This window comes from Poeciliopsis prolifica, unplaced genomic scaffold, assembly GCF_027474105.1.
Source record: "Poeciliopsis prolifica strain line A6 unplaced genomic scaffold, Auburn_PproV2 SCAFFOLD021, whole genome shotgun sequence".
Taxonomy (NCBI): domain Eukaryota; kingdom Metazoa; phylum Chordata; class Actinopteri; order Cyprinodontiformes; family Poeciliidae; genus Poeciliopsis; species Poeciliopsis prolifica.
This window is the reverse complement of record NW_026562396.1, coordinates 5,153,443-5,172,217: the sequence shown is the minus strand read 5'-3', so window position 1 is coordinate 5,172,217 and position 18,775 is coordinate 5,153,443. Positions and strand designations below refer to the sequence as shown.

Here is an 18,775-nt window from a genome sequence, read left to right as displayed (position 1 = left end):
AAGTCAAAGAGCCGGATGTGGTACGCTGACGTATCTCACGCTTTCACCCCATGTTGGAGAAAAACTGCACTTGCAACGTGATTTGAAGCACAAGTTTGAATTCTTGTCTACTACCGCCCCCATGTGGCGGTTTGGAAGACTTTCGCCTTGTGGAGGGCTATTGAATGGACACGACTGCAATTAACTGAAATTAGTAAAAATAAAAACTTTTCTGTATGACAAAAATGACTTTATTAGCACCTAGTTTTTATTACCATAGAAAAACAACTTATTGCTGATACAGTAACATTATGGAGCCCTCAGTTGCGCCCAGTAGATCCAAAACCTCCAGCACCACGAACAGTTTCATCGAGAGTCTGGGGAAAAACAATTGAGCAAATTAGACAAGCCGAATAAAAGTTATTTCGCTTACTTGTGTCTATATAGACAATTTGGAAATGTATGTGCAAGAATGTTTAAAAACCCAGAAGATTTTCTTGTAAAAGTGATGCTATTAAATAACTTCTGATTGATGCATAATAGCTCTGTTTTTTTTTCCACTGGAGGAACCATCAAGACGCAAAGAGTTAAAATTGCAACCAGACTGAACTTTCCCCTTGTTTTCAGTTCATACCTTACATACTTTCAGTTCAAGTTAGTCCAGTTTGACTAACATCTGAAAGGGTTAGGATGCGAGTAAATGAAAGTCAAAATGGTCGCAGTTTACCTCTTCCTCCACCAGATCTGGGTAGCAGATTTTCTCACACACCAGCTGAGCAACTCTGTCACCCTTTTTCACTGTGAGGAGCAACACAAGACAATTATTAACTTGGACAATAGACAGCATGTCCTTTCATGTCATTCAGCACAGTAAGCTCTGCACCTTATCAATTTCCTGGTTGGTGGAAAAAAAAAAAATAAAGCAAAGTTATTGTACTGTTGGACATTTGGGCAGTTACTTCACATAAACAGCATGCGTCTGTGGATACAAACCTTTAATACAGATGTGAGTTAAGTGAAAGGCACAAATTAAATTAAATCAGTGACATGGGCAAAATGTTGACAATTTTAAAATTTAAAAGATTTATTTGCAATAAAGTCTGCATTCATTTTACATGACCTTTTAGATAACACAACACATGCGAAGAACATTAAATCGAATTTACAAAAAGTGTGATTGAACATTCTAGCTTTTAGATCAAAAGAAAAAAAACTTGCCACCAGGGGAAACATTTCAGGCTGTTGCCACTGTATTCCACCAGGGGGCATAAAATTAATTTGATCCAACAATGACATAAAGTGTCTGTCATTGAGGGGACCTTTGATAAACCTGCCTACGCCTACATACCAATGACAGAACTCACCTTCAAATGTTTCTTTGCCAAAGTTGAAGAGCACGACTCCTACATTACCCCGGTAATCTTCATCTACAACACCAGCTGTGAACACACACACACACACGCACACACACACACACACACACCCACACACACACACACACACACACACACACACACACACACACACACACACACACACACACAAGCAGTCGAAATGCATAAATGCATGATCTGATTATGCGGATCAGAGGCACACATTTCTGCTCAGACTCACCACCAACATCAATGAAGTGTTTAGCTGCCAGTCCAGATCTTGGTGCTGAAAGGAAGAAATATCAAAGCTTGAATTCACATGAGCCAAACAGGAAGTGTGACTGAGGAGCACGAGCTGCATGTCAGAAACTCACCAACTCTGCCGTAACAGCCATGAGGAACAGCAATCTGGATGTCTGTCTTCACAATCGCCTTGTCCAGGGGACCAATGGAGTAATCATAAGCACTGTTGTGTCAAATGAAAAGCAATGCAGTTATCCCTAAAGAAAGCATTGAAACAGCTTCACACAAGGTTCAATACGTGACGGTGCAGAAAACTCCGCAACAAATAAGATTTCTGGACACAGAAGACTGTCTATTCTGCTAAAGCAATGTGAGATATCTTGAATTAAAAATAGCTGCAAAGAAAACAGAGTAGCCCCACAGCGAAACAATTAAAACCAACCTGTAGAGATCATATCCTGCTGCTTTTGCAGAACCTCGTGTCGGTGTTGTGGCATGCTCCGAAAGTTTAGAAAATCTAAGCACGTATTTTGCCTCTTCAGGCTTTGTTTCTGTTCTTGCTCTCTTGGATGGAGACACTGCAGTAACATCTGTAACATCCAGGACAGGCATGACAGCAATGTGATCCCAGCGTACAACCGACAGCAAAATATTTGATTTAATCTGACTAAAGCAACTACGTGTTTGCAAAATTAACGCTAAAAACTACACTGTTCATCTACTATGACCTGCTTCCCCAGATCCTTTTTCCCGCGTTTAACAAATTGCTTCCGCCCGCCTTACGTCACGTCTGCATACGTCACAGAATTATACAACACAAAATGCTAACTTTTCACCTTTATCGTCTCGAATAACCTGCTATAATACAAAACCACATAGTCCTAATTTGGCCAAGAAATAAAACTAAAAACGTGACGAAATCACAACGAAGCGTGGTTACCATAGCAACAACAGATGACGCTAAACAGATTCTCGCGACAGTTACGGGCGTAAACAAACTAAACCTTAAAGCTACATTAGCTTCTCGTGTCAAACCAAGACATTTCAACATCTGCAGATGTGCTTCACGTAAATGACGTACAAGAATCAAACGAAGAAGGTGGCGAACACACTGTCTGAGCACGACATGTATTGAGACATGAGACAAAAAAAACAAAGCTTGTCAATTACAAAATGCTAGGCAGGCTAACTGAGCTAACGCTGCGTTTCCGTCTTGCTTGCCTTTGTTTTGAGAGAGCATCTGCGCGCGACGCTGTCTCTCAGAGAAACGCGAAGCTGTTTTGGACACCGATAAGCATCGCAGGAGGTCCTTGACTCTGACCTGTATTCCTGTCATTTTTCGTTTCCTGACAGCAGCTCACATTACGTGGATCCTCCTCCCTCTCTCCCTTCCTGAACACGCAACCAGAAGAGGCGTTCTGCATAGCAATGAACAGAGACGCACCGCTCCCTCACCTGAACGCGCTAAAACGCATGAATAGTTGTGTCAGTTCACCGTGAATTTCTATTTCTAAGATGCATCTATATACACGGCCAGTTCTATGTTAAATTTAACATTTTCTTGCTTGGGGAGAAATGCCACATGTCTTAAAAGCACACCAGTTTTTTAGGGTATTTTTATTTCCGAAGATTTTCCTGTAGTTGGAAAAATATATGTATTCCTCGAAACATGCTGGTGTGTATCATAATAAAAAAATATTTTCAGAGGTATAAAGGCGGTTTTGCAAAAATATACCATATCTTGTGTAATCCACTCAGTATGCTATGTTGAGATTTTATTTGACACATCAACACATGGCAGTGCACTAGTGGGAAGAAACCCATTGGTCTGACAGGTGTCAACAAATCTGAAACGTTTGTGCTATTTTGCCGTTCTTCTTTGCAAAGTAGCTCGAAATCAGTCAGATTGGATGGAGACAAATTCCCGATTGAGTTTAGAATCGGGCATTAATCCAACTGCTTTAGATCTCAGTCATTCAACTTTTAATTCCTGTCATAATATCTCCTGCAGGATGTCTGACCCATCCTCAATAATTTTGCACCCACTTTAGCTTCATCCATCTGCCCTTCGCTGACATGCGACAAAATGAAGCACATGTTTATCAACGCAGACAATTGTTTCCCTGTGGTGATGATGTGTTCCGTAATGTGCAGCGTTTTGGGATATTGGTTTATAGCCACACACTCGTTCACAGGTTCACAGTTTTATCCCTGTCTTGTTTGCAGTGTTTCTTGGTCTTCATTGTGCTAATTGTTCTCAAAATTACCTCTGAGGCCTCTCCAGAACATCTGGATTTAAGCAAATTCAGTCCGGAACATCTGGACTGAAAACAAATTAAAGGCAGATGGACTTCATTTACTATTTAGGCGAATTCTGAATACAGTTAGATTGCATCAATTCCTGATGTAGGATTAAAAAAGAATATGGAAAAATCCTTTTGATATATAATCACTTAAAAAACACATGCATGGGGAAAAAAACATGAAACAGAAATAATCAAGTTTTTAATTTTTTTTATTTCAAACAATCCCACTTATTTAAATATAATCACAAAATGATGAATAAAAAGACCACAAAAAAAAAAGATATTTAATCGTGCCTTTGAATCACTCGGCTTTCTTCAAGCAAAAGAAATGAGACGTGGTAAAAAAATTAAAAAGTTGAAGCAAATTTAGGTGGAATGGGTGAACAACAGGATGCAGTTTTAACTTTAAGAATATTAAAAGTAACTAGAACAATGTACAAAAAAGAATTAAAGCAGTACTACCACAGTGAAGAAGGTACTAATATTAAAGTGGCCAGTTTCATAGCTTATTAATAACCTCGTTCTGTTTTATCTCTCTTCGACTTTCTTTGCCACCATTCTGCTATTCGCTTCCTTCGTTCCTCTGACTGTAACTTCCCAACCCCTGTCAGAACCAAACATCGTACTCTCGGGCGTCAAGCTTTTCCTGCCGCCGCTCCTCCCCTCTGGAACTGTCTTCTTCATAACATCAGCAACTCAGACTCTTCACCCACCTGCAAATCATTACTGATGGATCTGGCACATCCATCATAAACCCCTTCTCAATTTTCAGCTACTTGTTTTATGTTGTTTTTGTTTTTCTTTGAGTGTAATAATAAGTGATATGTAAATTTGATGTGTCATCATCATCATTATTATTATTATTGGTAATTATTAAAGCTTTTTGACTTCAAAAAATATGCACTACAATGTCCTATTTACATTTATATTACAGTCACAGTCACTCGGTTTAAGCTCTCCAGCAGCGTCTTGTGTGCTGGTTCTGTCTTCTCTCTCTTACAATAAAAAAAATAGTTGCATTTCTTAGTAGCCACTCCAAATCAAGCAGCTTATATAGCTGTCATATTGACTAAAGCACACCGTCTAAATCCTACTTCCTTTGTCTTTTTAAAATCTATTTTGTTTTCTTGGTTTACTTTCCCTAATTGATAATCAGAGCATGAATATATGACTGATGTGGGTCTGGAAGACAGTCTAGCTCATGTACCTGTACCCTTTATGAATATATAGTTCAAAGTATTGCCTTTGTGATCCCCCTTCCAGCAACATTGTTCCTCGGAGTTTGGCCTTCGAGGCGCTCACGAGTAGAAAGTAAGAACACTCTTGTGGTTGCCCCTTATGAGAATGGTGGGTGGAAGGTCCTTTGTCAAGATGTCCAGCCAGGCCATGTAGAGAAAATCAGAGATGGATCCCTTACGAGCGATGGGCAGGCTCCTGCAGAGGGTCAACCGTTCAGAAAAACGTTAAATTAGATCAACTTTCGGAGTGGAATAGGCAATTGGATATAATCTGGTGGTCTGACACTTGTACTTACAAAACAATCAGGTTGGCCGATTTGGAATGTTCCTGAAGGAGTTCGTTTAGTCGTACCTGGAGATGCGTCTGTGAAAGAGAAGAAGAAATGTTGTTTCTTTTCTTCTTTTTTTTTATTAATGAAATTTCATTGAATCACCAGGAAAGAACCGTAATTAATGATTCTTCACCTTCTCTTCAAAGCTGCTGAGCTCTGCATCTGTGATTTTCCAGGGATACTCCTTCTGGATCCCCGCAGCCTGATCCCTGCCTTTAGATCCCTCGCGCAGACGGAACGGCTCAATCATGTCTTCTAGTTTCTTTATGCTGGACGAACGGCAGACAAGAGGGTGAGCCGACTTTCATAACGTGTGGATGGCTAAGCATTTAAACCTGACTGTACCCGTCGAACCACTGCACCCGGCAGAAAGCAGCTACTCACTTGTCATCGCGGGGTTTAATGTGGATGTCGTCGATGACGGTGATGTCACTGCACTTTATTCTGAATTTGTGCAACAGGGACCTCATCCTGCAAACCAAATCACCAAGCAAACAGATTCAGCTTTATTCAAACACATGCTGTTTTTTCTGGCATCTTTATGTTCACATGATACGTTTTCACTGATATTGCCACATGAGTTTGTTTACTCACTCCTGTTTGTCTATCTCAGTTCGTCCAGGCTGCCCTGCAATAAAGATCCTTAGTTTACAGTCTTTCCACTTCTTCCTGGTGGTGAGGATGTAGGGGAGCAACAGCGTCAGACCTGAGAGAAGGAAACATAAGTAGGACACTTGAACTGAAAACAAGGTATTGTTTTCCAAGCAACCGTACCGGTTTATGACATAGTTTTAAGACCATAAAACACATGTAAGGTGTTTCTTTTATCATCTTGTTCTGCTAGTACACAACTTTGCCTCCAGGAAAAAGGAATTAAGGCTGAATGCTATTCCCATTTCCTAGGATTCCCTCTAACCATCCTTTTCTCGCTATTCATTGGCATTGAATAGACTGTGTAAAAGTTAATCTTAAATCAGACATTATTCTGTGCTGATCACAAAAGAACAAAAATGTTATATCACAGGTAAGTTAATGAAAAATCAACGTGCTTTTTAAAAGGATTCAGGTGATTGGCACAGGACAGCTAATATTCTGACAAGTTTCAAAATAATAAATGCTGAAATCAACAAACTTGAAACATATTGGTGAGTAGTCTTACTTCAACTTTGCTTAAATAATTCAGAAAATGTAATATACCTCCTGAATTTATTCTGTAATAGCACAGTACACCATATTATGCACTTATGCATTGGCTAGTGCTTCTCAAGGTTTCTATAAATGCTTCTTTTCTAAATATGACATTTTACGATTATTACCGCACCATCAAAACACTTTGAAATGACACAACAAATAAATATGGAATTTGTTTGTTTGACTTGTCTTATGTTGAAGATGTTCAACATAAGAACATCTTATAAGTTCAACACCTTATGTTGAATAGAAGATGTCCTTGTGTTGAACATCTCATATAATTATGAGATAAGAGCTGATGTAAAATTTTTACAAAATAAAGCAACATTTTGTTTTGTTGTGTTACAAGGTGCATTTTGGACCGTTGGCTAAAAAGTTACAAATTGTTACAAATTGTAGTAGAAAAAGTTACAAATTGTTCACTTTTTTTTCCGTTCAGTATAATTAATTCAGAAGTAACAACTTCACATATGTAATTACAACAAGAAACATTTACTAGGCAAAACACATGGTTTGTGGTAAAAAGAAAAAAAAAGTGTGCAAAACTGTTGATCATCTATTTGTATTGTGCAACAAAACTACATAATATAAATGAATTAAATTGAAATGAATTGATAAATTTCCGGTTGTTTTGTCATGCAAAATGGATTTTGCATTTAAAATTCACATAATTTGCTGATGTTGTCAAATACGTCACATTTGAAGATGAAAGTTTGTCATTGTTTGTCAGTTCGTGTTCTTGTCAGTGTCAACCTGGTTAAAATAATGTAATGTGTAAGATTTCAGGTGTTAAATAAAGAACATAACAAAATTAAGCTAAGTCTACTTAATTAATTTGTGTGGGATCCGTTAAACTTGAATTTAGTTAACTAGAAAATAATTTAATTAAAAAAAATATTTTGGTTGATTTTTTTGAGTGTATATTAAAATATATATATATATATATATATATATATATATATATATATATATATATATATATATATATATATTTTGCAATCCTTTATTTTTTATATTATTTTATTGACTAACTGTGACTGTTTGCCTGTTTTTTTGTTGTTGTTCTTTTTGCCACTTTGGCTTTCAGGGAGGATCTGATGTCTGTCCTGCTGAATCTGTCACACTCTGTGAGAAATGTTCCAAGCAGAAGAGAAGTGACACCTACCTCCATCATCAAACAGCCACCACACGTCAATGGTGCCTTTAGGCTGTTTCTTTTTAAATTGACCACTGGCCTCCACCAGCTTCTCGTTCATTTTGGCGACCTGAGCAGGCGGGGGTGCACACACCGACACTGGCAGACACAGAGGGAGAGACGACACAGGAAATGAGATTCAGTAAATATAAAAGGTACATGGAGAGTTTACTTGGATGGTGTCAGTGGGACATTTGAGGTGGACCGGTCATTAATGGACTGACACAAGCATCTCTCTGGGGGATGTAGATGATATACCAACGAGTTTCACTGTCTTTCCATTATGTAGCTCACTGTTGGAGAGGGAGGCTGCAGGTAGCCTCTCCTGTCTGGCTTACAGGACTGCTTTTAAGAGACGCTTCTTAAAGTGGAACGAATGGGAGCATATTATTGGATTACGCCCACAGAAATATATTTAGTAGGAGCAGCTGATTCAATTACACCTCAGTCGGAATGTGGGGAAAATTTCCACAGAAAACGATGCGAGTTCAGTGACTTCATTTGTTGAAAGCATGTTATTTCATTCTTTGATTTAGCAGCAATGTGTCGAAGGAGGTTTTCACGCACACTTAAAAATCTTACATGGATGTGTCCTCTGTTTAAGTAGCATGGATTTGTCTGTGCTGAAAGGTCATGCAGGTCCATACCTCTAGTTGTGAGCACTTGCTGAGATGAATGCCTGGACTTCCTGAACAGTCCCTTTGTTTTCCCCCCGTTTGGCATCATCTCATTATCCAGGGCCCGCTGCTCCTTCGCTGCCTTCAGCATTTCCTCTGAAAAGCACAATCAGGTAACCGATCAGATACTGAGGGTACTTGTGTCATTAATCAGAGTTACACAGACAAGAAAGAAGGTACTTTTATTTAAATGTAGTGCCTGAGGGCATTTATCCGCTTTTTATTGGTAAGCTGCATTCGGCTTCCATTCTAAGTCATTTTAGCTAGAAATAATGGATTTACTGCTTTCTTTTCATATATTTTACTGCGTTTCAGTTCTGACATTTGAATCTTATTCAAAGAATTATATGAGTAACAGCGATAGGGATAAAATCTAATCTTTACAAGTTCCACTAAAAGCCATCTCTTTTTCTCAGAAGGGAAGAAAAGGGAAGATCATGACTGATCTGGTTGTAGTTTCCCACTTGGGAACCTGTATTTCTGTTACTGATCTGATAAAATGAGCAACTTTAACAGAGCATTTTACAGGTCATAAAGTTAATATATATCTGAATATTCACTTTTTCCTCGAAAGTACAAACAAATTTTACAATACTATGAAGACTGAGTTAGTAGAAATGGACATTTGTCATTGATTTACCAAATACTGGTGAATCCGGAATATATAACACAAGATAAAGTACATAGCAACAGCTCTTTTATGAACTTTTGCTTATATTTTTTCATTGCATCTTTTAATTTTTGATGTAAAATGCTTTCATAAGCTTACAGCCAAATATTTTTACATTTTCAAAAGTCATCTGAGAGTTCCTATGAAATATAGATATTTCTTTGGACAGTTTCCGCATTTACATTTTGATGTTGATTGGTAAAGGATTACTGTATTCGCTGCCAAGCGGAAATTTCTGTGCAGCTGAAGAAACCGACCCGACAAAACATCTAACCCGTAATTGGTTTATGGCATCACTGCAAGTCATTTATTTTATCTCAAACAGACCGACCACTGTAGATATTCTGTAATCTGCAGATCAAAGTTCTATGACAAAAGCGCTTTTTGTATTAAGTAAACTACAATTCCTCTTTTATTTTAAAAAATACATACAAATTTGTAGAATTCAGCCTTCGGATTAGTTATTTTGTACTTTTTCTTTACTATTTTTTTTTATTATTTTATTTTGTACCTTAACAATCTCAGAGATCCAAAAAGACTGGAAATATTTTTTTAATGAATCAAAGAGCAACATATTTGTTTCCCCAAGTCTCCAGTAGATTAATTATTTCTCCCAACAACTTGGTGTAAAAATCTGTCAATGTTTAAAAAAGTGAAACACCTATTTCTATTATTGTTCCTGAAACTCAGATTTGCTCTGTTGAAAAGTTTCAATTTATTTCTATTGAATTGTGGAAAGAAGCTGTGCTGCAAATCCTAGCAGCAGGTAAATAACCATTAGCTCATCACATAATCCTACATCTAGCCAGTATTGTTAGTGAAAAACCTAATAAACTGTAATTGTTGAGGCATTCACTGGTCTTTTACAAAGTGAACCAAGGTAATTTCAAAACCTTGACCTAAAAGATTTACTTGTGAACTTGAATATTGAAATGCTGTATCACAAATCACACAGTAACTTTATGCTGACCTTCTTCTTCTACGAGATGCGACACATCCAGTCCCTGGTTCATCCTCAGCACCAATGTCCCATATTCAAAGTCAAATGCATCGCTGACGGAAAGACCGACAATGGTTATTACTCAGATCTGTTTGAAATTTCTTACTGCTGACATTGATTTTAACATGTTTCCGTGTTCATTTTGGGTACATACTGCAGTATTCCCACATAACTCTGCACTGCTTTTGTTTCTTCCGTTCTCCAGTTCCTCTTGAAGCCGATCATTAACGTGTTGGGCTTCATGCGGCCAAGACCAGAAGCCTGCAAACAAAACAAAAGCCTTCTTAAAATCTCAGCTCGGGTCGAGCCGATAGCTGAAACAATAAGACACCTGGTCACACTGTGATACGAAAGGCTGATGGACTTGAGACTACTTCCAGAAATGATCAAAATGTCCCATACACAAGAAGGCAGTGACTGTTTTACAGCCAGAAGTTATGACCAGAGAAGCCAGCAGGTTTCTCTTTGTCTGCAGGGACTCGTCCACTGCAACGTCAATCAATTATAGCCTTTAATCTCCTGTGCTGTTTGAAGTGAGTGATCCTGGCAATGAACAGAGGCCTTATCTCCAGAGGATGACAGTCAGAGCCATAAAGAATGTTTCACTGTTTCTCAATAACTCCCTACTTTTCTACCTGCTGCTTCGATGTCCTGACAAGTTTCTCAAGATAAGTCATTACAAAGTAATTCACAGGCAGTAAAAACAGTGATACATGCTCCTACACATTTCCCATGTTCCTTTGATGAGATCCCACTGATTGCACATTGTTCTTGTGGAAAATGTAGGTTACTGGCTTTTGTTTCCCTGCCTCTTTACAGACATATTGTGTAAATGACATCCACACTGACCTGCAGCAGAGTTTCTGCACCTTCCCTGAAATTGTCGCAGGCCACAGCAGCATAAAAGGCTTTGCGTTTGTTCTTATTGAGCCACAGCTGGTTCTTTTCTATGCCATTGTTAATCTCTGGCAGAATCTCTAATCTTGGACCCTGAAATAGAAAAAAAAGTCAAAAAATGTAAAGATTGGATCAGTTCTGAGTGCAAGACTTCCCATCCGAATGCGAAATGAGAGAAATGTTAGTCTCTGATTGTCCAGAGCGTTTACATTTTTCTCATTCTTGCTTGATATTCTATGAACACTTTGTGTGGAATCAGCACTGTTGCATCATTTTGGGGGATTTGTAAATAATAAAATTAATTTGTAACCTACCACCAAAACTTCACAGCTGAGACAGAGTCCGTAGTTTTTGGTGAAGGAGTGAGCTAGATCGAGGAGGGCTGGCCTGGCCCGCACTGACCCAGTTAGAACCAAGATCTGAGGCCTGAATAAGAAACAGGGGCATGTCAATGTCACATTGCAGATAATCATCAAGTGTAATGCTTTTGTTATACCATTATATTACGCACTGCTTTATTAGGCACATTTATTCAATTGCTTCTTATCACAAGTAACGACTCTGCCAATCGATACATTTAGGCATCTAAATGTAAATATCCAGTGAGTGGTTGCTGTGTGGACAAATGTGCCTTATTTATGTCAAGCCAGAATGGAAGGAGCTTAAATAGCCACGTATTACTAGGCCTGAGGAATACCACCTCTGCCTCTGCAGCACATAAAACTTTGAAGTAGATGGATTACAGCGGCAGAACTGAGGCTACAATTCACACAGGCTCACCAATTTTTATTTTTTTTTCAAACAGATTTGAAAAACTGCAGCAACATTTCCAGCTGCAAGGTGAGAATGTGACATAAACAACGTGAAAGCCCTGATGCGTCATCCTTGTGTCAGTGGTCAAGGCAGGCGGTGATGTAATGACGTGGTGAACATTTTTTTAGTCAGCCGAAAGCAAAGGAAGGTCGACATTGGCGAGTTGTATCTATGTATAAAAGGGGGAAAAGTGCAGCAGATTGTTACCTGAAGTTCTTGACATGATCTTCCACTCCAGACAGAGACAAAGCGTTGCTGACTGCGCTCACAAAGGTCACCGCCTGCGTGGACGACCCCCAGTTCACATCTGCACACAAAGGTTTAGATTCATCAGTGGTTAGTTCTAATAATATTCAGCAATGCCGGAAGCACTGCCAGGCTCGCAAACAAGCTCACCCGGCTTCTTGACTGTGACGTAAATGTAGAGCAGAATTTCAATGCCATACGTGAGCAGAGCGGCCCACCAGTTGATGACAAACATGACCACACAGCAGAGCAGGGCTCCCAGCAGAGACAGCCACATGTTGTAGAATTTATACGCCGGTCTCCAGCCTGGGGAAAGCATCACGCAAAGCGGTTGGTTCCTCAAACTTAAAACAACTTTGTATTTTCTAAATAAAATACTTCTGAGTTTTCAGCTCCTTGATGGAGACTCACCCGGAGACTTGGCGTAGGAAGCATGGAAACAAGAGAAATTGATGAGTGCGTAAGATGCCAGGAAGAAGTTTGAGATGATCGGAGCGATGGTGTTGAGATCACCTGCACAAAGAAGGACTAAATCTTAAAACGTACAAGCAGAAGCTTGTGAACTGAAACAGTTCACAAGCTGTCAAAAACCAAAAGGTCTCAATTAGTGTGCTTGGATGACTTTCTTTTTATTCAAAAAATTCTGTGACGCTCGTCACACAAACTGCTCTGTTACTAAGATAAACGGTCTGCTGGGGTTTGGAGCCAATTTACTGACATGAGGTCTCTATGTGCACATGCAACTTAAATGATAACTGACTTAAATTGATTTAAGGGTTTTGTCTCAATTTATATTCAGTAAAGCTCTTTAACAGTGTTAATAAAGCAAATAGTTGAGGTTTGCATGAAAGATAAATTGAAACAGTCTTCAGGTTCATTGGCACCCCTCTTGGTAAAGAAATGTAAAACACATAAAAAAAAACAACCATTTATTTTTATCACCTCACTGTGAAATCAATCAATCAATGAGCTTTGGAGATGCTCATTGATTGAACATCAACTCCCTTCCTCCTCAATAAGCATGCTGAAAAGTTTGGCTTCCATGTTTATACAACATTATGTAAGGTGGGATTTCCCACTTCACCAGGAGCGTCATAAGAGATGTGGATGTTGTGTAACAGCAGTGTAAGGATGTTGGTGGACTAATTTGCTGACCAATGAGAATGAAGGCGACGGAAATAACAAAAGTGAGGACGTAGCCTCGGATTGGCTCATCGTTTTTTCCATGTCCTTTGGCAAAGAAGTGCAGAGCTTTGTAGATGTTGTCTTTGCACAGAGCCTGAACGAAGATAGAACTTTGATTAGAGGCATTGATAACAACAAAATTACCTTTTTTTTTTTAATTATTACAATGTATTTAAAAAAATTAAGTTCCCTACCTGGAAGACTTTAGGAGCACTAACAAGAGAGGCCAGGGCTGACGAAAGTGTGGCTGAGAAGGTTCCTGCAGTGATGAGGGGACCAAACCCAGACACCATGGTCATTACCTGAAAGTAGGGAGATGACGAAAGCGCTTTAGGGGAGAGCAAAAAGGCTTTTATTCTATATGAAAACGCAAAGGAAGGGTGCCCTTCTGTTGTCAGATCACCTAACCCCAATGTGTTTGAAAGGTTTCTTACCTGGAAGTTGTTCATCAAGCCAAACTTGCACGGCACTGTTTCGCAAGAAGAAAAATCATAGCCAAGTTCACAGGCAACTGCTGATGAGCCGTTACAAGGCACCCCAGGAGTAGCAATGTCGGTCATGTTTCCTGTGGCATCCCGGACAACGGTACCGGCTGACCAAAAAAAGTACAAAAGACAAACATTTTGCCTGTGAGTTTTTTGACAAAATGCTTTGAATCTTATGAAAAGTCAATCTCAGTTTGTTAATAAAACAGAGAAACAAGTTACAGTGTGAAAGGTGGAAGGACAGCAGGTCACTTACAGACACAAAGCGCCACGGCGAGGTAAGTGACACCAGTGATCAAAATGGCCAACAGTGTACCTTTGGGTATGGCAGCCTGGGCGTCCTGTAGTTTAGCAGACGACACATGTGTGTGAGGAAACGTTAAAAATGTTGACTTCCGCAGAAACATCTGCTTTGAAAAATTACCCGCAAGTCTCCAGAGATGTTTGCTCCAGCCAGGATACCGGTGGCCGCAGGGAAAAAGATGGCAAACACTGAGAAAAATGTTTCACCATCCCTAAAAGCTGGTGTAAAGTTCTCCATAAAAATTTTTGCTGTTTAAAAAAATAGACATTTGGAAAAGAAGAGTGTATTAGTTTAGACTTTGGTGCATAAAATGTTAATATTTTTCGGGATAAGTTTGAGGTAGATTAATAGGATCTTACATTTGTATCCAAAAAAGCCCTTTGATTTCTTATCTTCAGTTGCAGGAATTGCTGTTCCTACAAACACATTCACTATGGCCACCAGCAAGATAACGAGCAGAACAATTTGGGCCTTTTGGGGGGGAAAGACGTGAAAAGGTTTGAGTTAAGTTTAATCCTTTACAACAACAAGTCCAGGGTAATCACGAGAAGCACGATGTTAATGCCTCACCTTCGCTTCCCATTCCATACCAGCCACCGAAATGCCCAAGAGCAACACCACTGTAATGCAGCCAATGATCCTGATGTCATTCATTTCATCTACCATCAGATGGGCATATTCCTGAGCAGAACAAATAGAGGTAAGGTAAATAAGCACTCGAGTTTTCTGTAGCACTCAAATCGTTAAAGCATTACACACCTTGAGCAAATCCACCACCGTCTCTGCAAAGCCCACCACATACATGGCCACAGCCACTGCATTGGCGAAGGCGAAAATGAGTCCAATCGACCCTCCAAACTCTGGTCCCAAACTGCGTGATATCAAGTAGTAAGCTCCTCCTGATGAAACAAAATGGTTCAGAAAGATTTTTTTTAGTTTACTTCGTTTAGTTAATTTCAAGAAAAACTCTCGCTTAAAACTAAATGATTGTTTTCCAATGTTCTGTCATGGAAGGTGTTTTTTGCTTGTTTTAAAGGTAAACATAAAAAACAAATTAGATGATGTAACAAAATTTGCAGTAAATAATACAAAGTGCATGCAATTAAACAGAATTATCAATATACTTATTGGAAGACAGAAAACCTATTCTGTGATTGCGAAGGAGCAGTAAACATGTGTTTACTAAACTAAAAAATAAACGTGGGTGTGAAAGTCATACATCTTTTCATGTGTGTGTATGACAATAATGCCACAAGGTTAAGTTTAGGCAATTTTGGAAATATAGAAAAGAAATTTAGCTCATCAGCTCCATCAACAGTGGAGATGTAATATTCCTGTTATCATCACCTTTAATATGAATAAAACTGTCAGGATTGCTTTTAATTTTTTATAAATTGATGAGGACAATCATTAATAAAGGGTTTATACAATTGTGGATGATTATGAGAATGTGGTGATATTTTTGCTTTTTTGGTCAAAGAATATCAGTAAACACTTTTAGAAAACTGTGTGCATATTTAAATGTAGACTTATAGACCTGCCTCTGGCAGCAATTGTTCAAGAATCTTCCAAAACTGGATCATAAAGTGCTCTTGTGGGTTTTGAATAACTTTTAGACTGCATTATATAGTAAAAGTGGGGGGTTCAATTTAGAAAAAGCTCTTGTCTGTTGAGCTTTAAAAACTTTTTTTTCGTTTTTTGTTTTTTATTGAAACAGTTGTAACAGCAGCTGGTTTGGATATAGTTGCAGACGATGAACCAAACTTGCAGTCATCATTGAATAATTTTAGTTATGAGTTTGTGTTTAAAATCAATAGTACGTCAAATGACCAGTAGAGTCCTTGTTTCAGTCGCTGACATATTTCTAAACACTTAGTGTGAGAGCTGCTGGCTGGTGAGGGCATCTGCAACAGAGTCACATGTTGTATTTTGCCACATACATGATCGTTGCACATCTGAAGACTGATATTGGTAGTGGATGATTAATCACTAAATCACTGATTGATTGATTTTATGTAAATGCAAAGCTGTAAAAAAAGGGAATAAGGCTTGGAAAGGTGACATTCAGATGTAGTCTCAAGGCTTTGTGACTTTATCTGCGAACATTGTTCTTTTGGTCACTTCATTCTCCCACTGAAAGATTTTGTGTCACAGAGAGGGTGCGTTATCGCAGCGAATACTTATAAATAATGTTTTACTCGTCCAGGCTGGCTGTGGTAGCACTTATAAGTTATGAATAAAATACCAGCATGGAAGGCCAGTCAATAATTGCGCTAAATTATCCCGTCACTGTGCTTTTCCGAATATTCTGTATGGCAGCTGATTTGCTGACCTACCTCCTCTAACAACTCCGTTAGTGCAAATGGCAGACATGGAGAGGCCTGTGATGGTGGTGACCACACAGCTGAGAGCGATGACCACGATTCCCAGACCTGAAATGTTAGCATGACACACGTCAGGATTAGGATGAATTATAACTCAACCAGCATGTTCAACAAGAAAGAAACAAAACAGTGTTTTATGTAAAAAAAAAAAAAAAGTCTATCTTATAGATATTTGGAAGAGTTCATTTTTGTTTAGAGCCAAAATTTTAGATTTTAAAATCATTAACCCGAAACTATTATTGAATAATATTCTTAAGTCATTTTATGCAATTCTAAAGACCATAATATCTCAATCATTCACATTCACTAAATGCTACTGAGGAAACTTTTTACATGTTGAGTGGAGCTCAGAAAGGCAATTAAAAAATTGCTCCAAGATATTTTGATTTCAGCTTTAAAATGTGTAATTTTGTAGTGTTTCTAGTCTCTCCATTTACAAAAACCTAGCACCTCTGATTATTCTGAGAGAATTTAACTGGACAACACTATGAACCTGAACCAGAATTTTGACTCAGAAAGTCAAATAAAACTCATCAAAAATGCTAAAGCTTTGATTTGAAAGCCACCAGTAGAAAAAAGAAAGTAGTAATAAATGTGAAGACTGTGTAAAGAGTATAAATGGTTCACTCACCCCAGCCTGCCTGACCAAAAACCCAGGACAGACGGATGAACAACATAACACCCCAGATGTTTAACATGCATCTTACCTGCAAAATAAAATAATTAGATAGCATAGATCAAGATTTGTTAAAGCACTTTCTATGGCAAGTGTGACATATTTATTATTTTTCTGTTAGCAGAACCCATAATTACAGAAAAACATATACATAAAAATAATGTCAATTTGCTTCATACTCCAGTTTTTGAGACACAGAGTCATTATGACAAATATGCAAATGCATTTTTTGCACAGATCTGTGTTACTCAGAAGGAACTTCAAGAGCAAAACTCACCAGAACCCCCCTTATCCAACCAAACTTCACTGCTCCTTTGGTGACATCAATCGGAGCAGCAGACTCCAGATCATCAGAGGGGGTCCCTTCACTCCCCTCGCCATCGTCTGTCACCGTTTCAGGTACAGAGATTGCCCCATTCTTTAAAAGAAAGAGAAAAATAAAATAAAATAAAAATAAGTAGTTACATTGGAAATTTGTTTCATCTGTGTCGAACACATTCACAGTCACATTTGTCCTCTGTCTTTTCGTGAAGGGAAGTTTGTATATTTCCTTTCCCTCTGTGCATCACGTCTTAAGGATTGTTATTCAAATTTCTAAGATCTCTTGGATGTGAATTTGATATTTGGATGGTAAACATTAACATCTTATGATAGAGGTTTTTTTTCCAAAAATCAAAGATCCATAATTGTCTTTGGCGCTCCTGCTCAAAGATCCATAATTTTATGTCCATTCATAAAAGATTATCTAGTATGATGCTATAAATCTAAATGACCCAAGACCTCATAATGTCTTAGGCAATAGGGCCAAATAAACAGCAATAAAAGCAAATAAAGTGTGTCAAGTGTGCTGTTTGCTGCTTAGTTTCAAAAATAAAATTTTAACAGCTTAGTTTTACAAGGTTTAAGGTAAAGAGTTAGCTGCAGACGGCTGTGAATTTATTTTATCATGTAAGCAGCAACACTCACTCTACTCTGAGTATCTCAGAAGCAAAACTGAGGAAATGTTTCAGAAGAACAAAAACATTTAAGAGTGAAAAGAAGACACAACAAAAGAGAAAAGAGGATACAAGAAAAAAAAAGTCAGCTAGTTCACATTGAGTATCATGACTCCAACAGACTCACCTTCTGGAAAACATTATGGAGTTCCTGCAGGGATGGTCTGACCGCCCGGTGACCACTCACGCTGCCGGCATTACGGTAGAAGTCGATGTTGGGCACCCGGTCTAAAGTGTCGTGTCCGAAAGCACTCATCACAGAGGGTCTGACCGTCCGGTGCTCACTGTTGGAGAATTCGGTCTCTTCGTAGATTGGAGGGTCACCGAGGGTGGAATCATAAGCCGAGTTGACATGACCCCCTCCGTTTGACTTCAACCTCTCCATTATGAACTCTGGACAAGATTCTCAGAGGTCAGTGTGAAAATAGCAAAACTGCAGTCTTCAGACATCCAACGACTCAGTAGCAGGTGCAAATCTGAGTATCAGTGATCCTTGACTATTGAATGCAAAAACTAGGCAGTGATTAGATTGATAGAGATCTCGGCAGCTGTGTTGAGCTTCTAATGCATGAACTTGCCAACTCCC

General features: G+C 38.7%; 2 protein-coding genes across 3 annotated transcripts; both read right to left on the bottom strand.

Annotated features, from left to right (window-relative positions):
• Positions 1-225: 225 nt before the first annotated feature.
• On the bottom strand, positions 226-3,032 carry dut (deoxyuridine triphosphatase). Of its 2 annotated transcripts, none has more exons than XM_055044846.1 (7): positions 2,917-3,032; positions 2,038-2,185; positions 1,727-1,818; positions 1,594-1,638; positions 1,344-1,418; positions 707-777; positions 226-356 (listed from the first exon to the last, which is right to left on the bottom strand). In XM_055044846.1, exons 1-7 carry the CDS (start codon positions 3,017-3,019, stop codon positions 300-302), a joined length of 591 nt encoding a protein of 196 aa, XP_054900821.1. In that variant the 5' UTR covers positions 3,020-3,032; the 3' UTR covers positions 226-299. The 2 variants fall into 2 exon arrangements, with proteins under 2 accessions (XP_054900821.1, XP_054900820.1); XM_055044845.1 differs by having other exon boundaries at positions 2,817-3,005.
• Positions 3,033-4,092: 1,060 nt separating this feature from the next.
• slc12a1 (solute carrier family 12 member 1) lies at positions 4,093-18,775 on the bottom strand. Its single transcript, XM_055044788.1, has 26 exons — positions 18,317-18,775; positions 17,472-17,612; positions 17,150-17,225; positions 16,471-16,566; positions 14,894-15,033; positions 14,705-14,815; positions 14,494-14,605; positions 14,255-14,382; positions 14,087-14,171; positions 13,780-13,937; positions 13,540-13,647; positions 13,316-13,439; positions 12,572-12,673; positions 12,311-12,466; positions 12,122-12,221; positions 11,416-11,527; positions 11,054-11,194; positions 10,359-10,465; positions 10,175-10,257; positions 8,505-8,630; positions 7,828-7,956; positions 6,066-6,177; positions 5,856-5,942; positions 5,605-5,740; positions 5,436-5,503; positions 4,093-5,335 (listed from the first exon to the last, which is right to left on the bottom strand). Exons 1-26 carry the CDS (start codon positions 18,572-18,574, stop codon positions 5,200-5,202), a joined length of 3,132 nt encoding a protein of 1,043 aa, XP_054900763.1. The 5' UTR covers positions 18,575-18,775; the 3' UTR covers positions 4,093-5,199.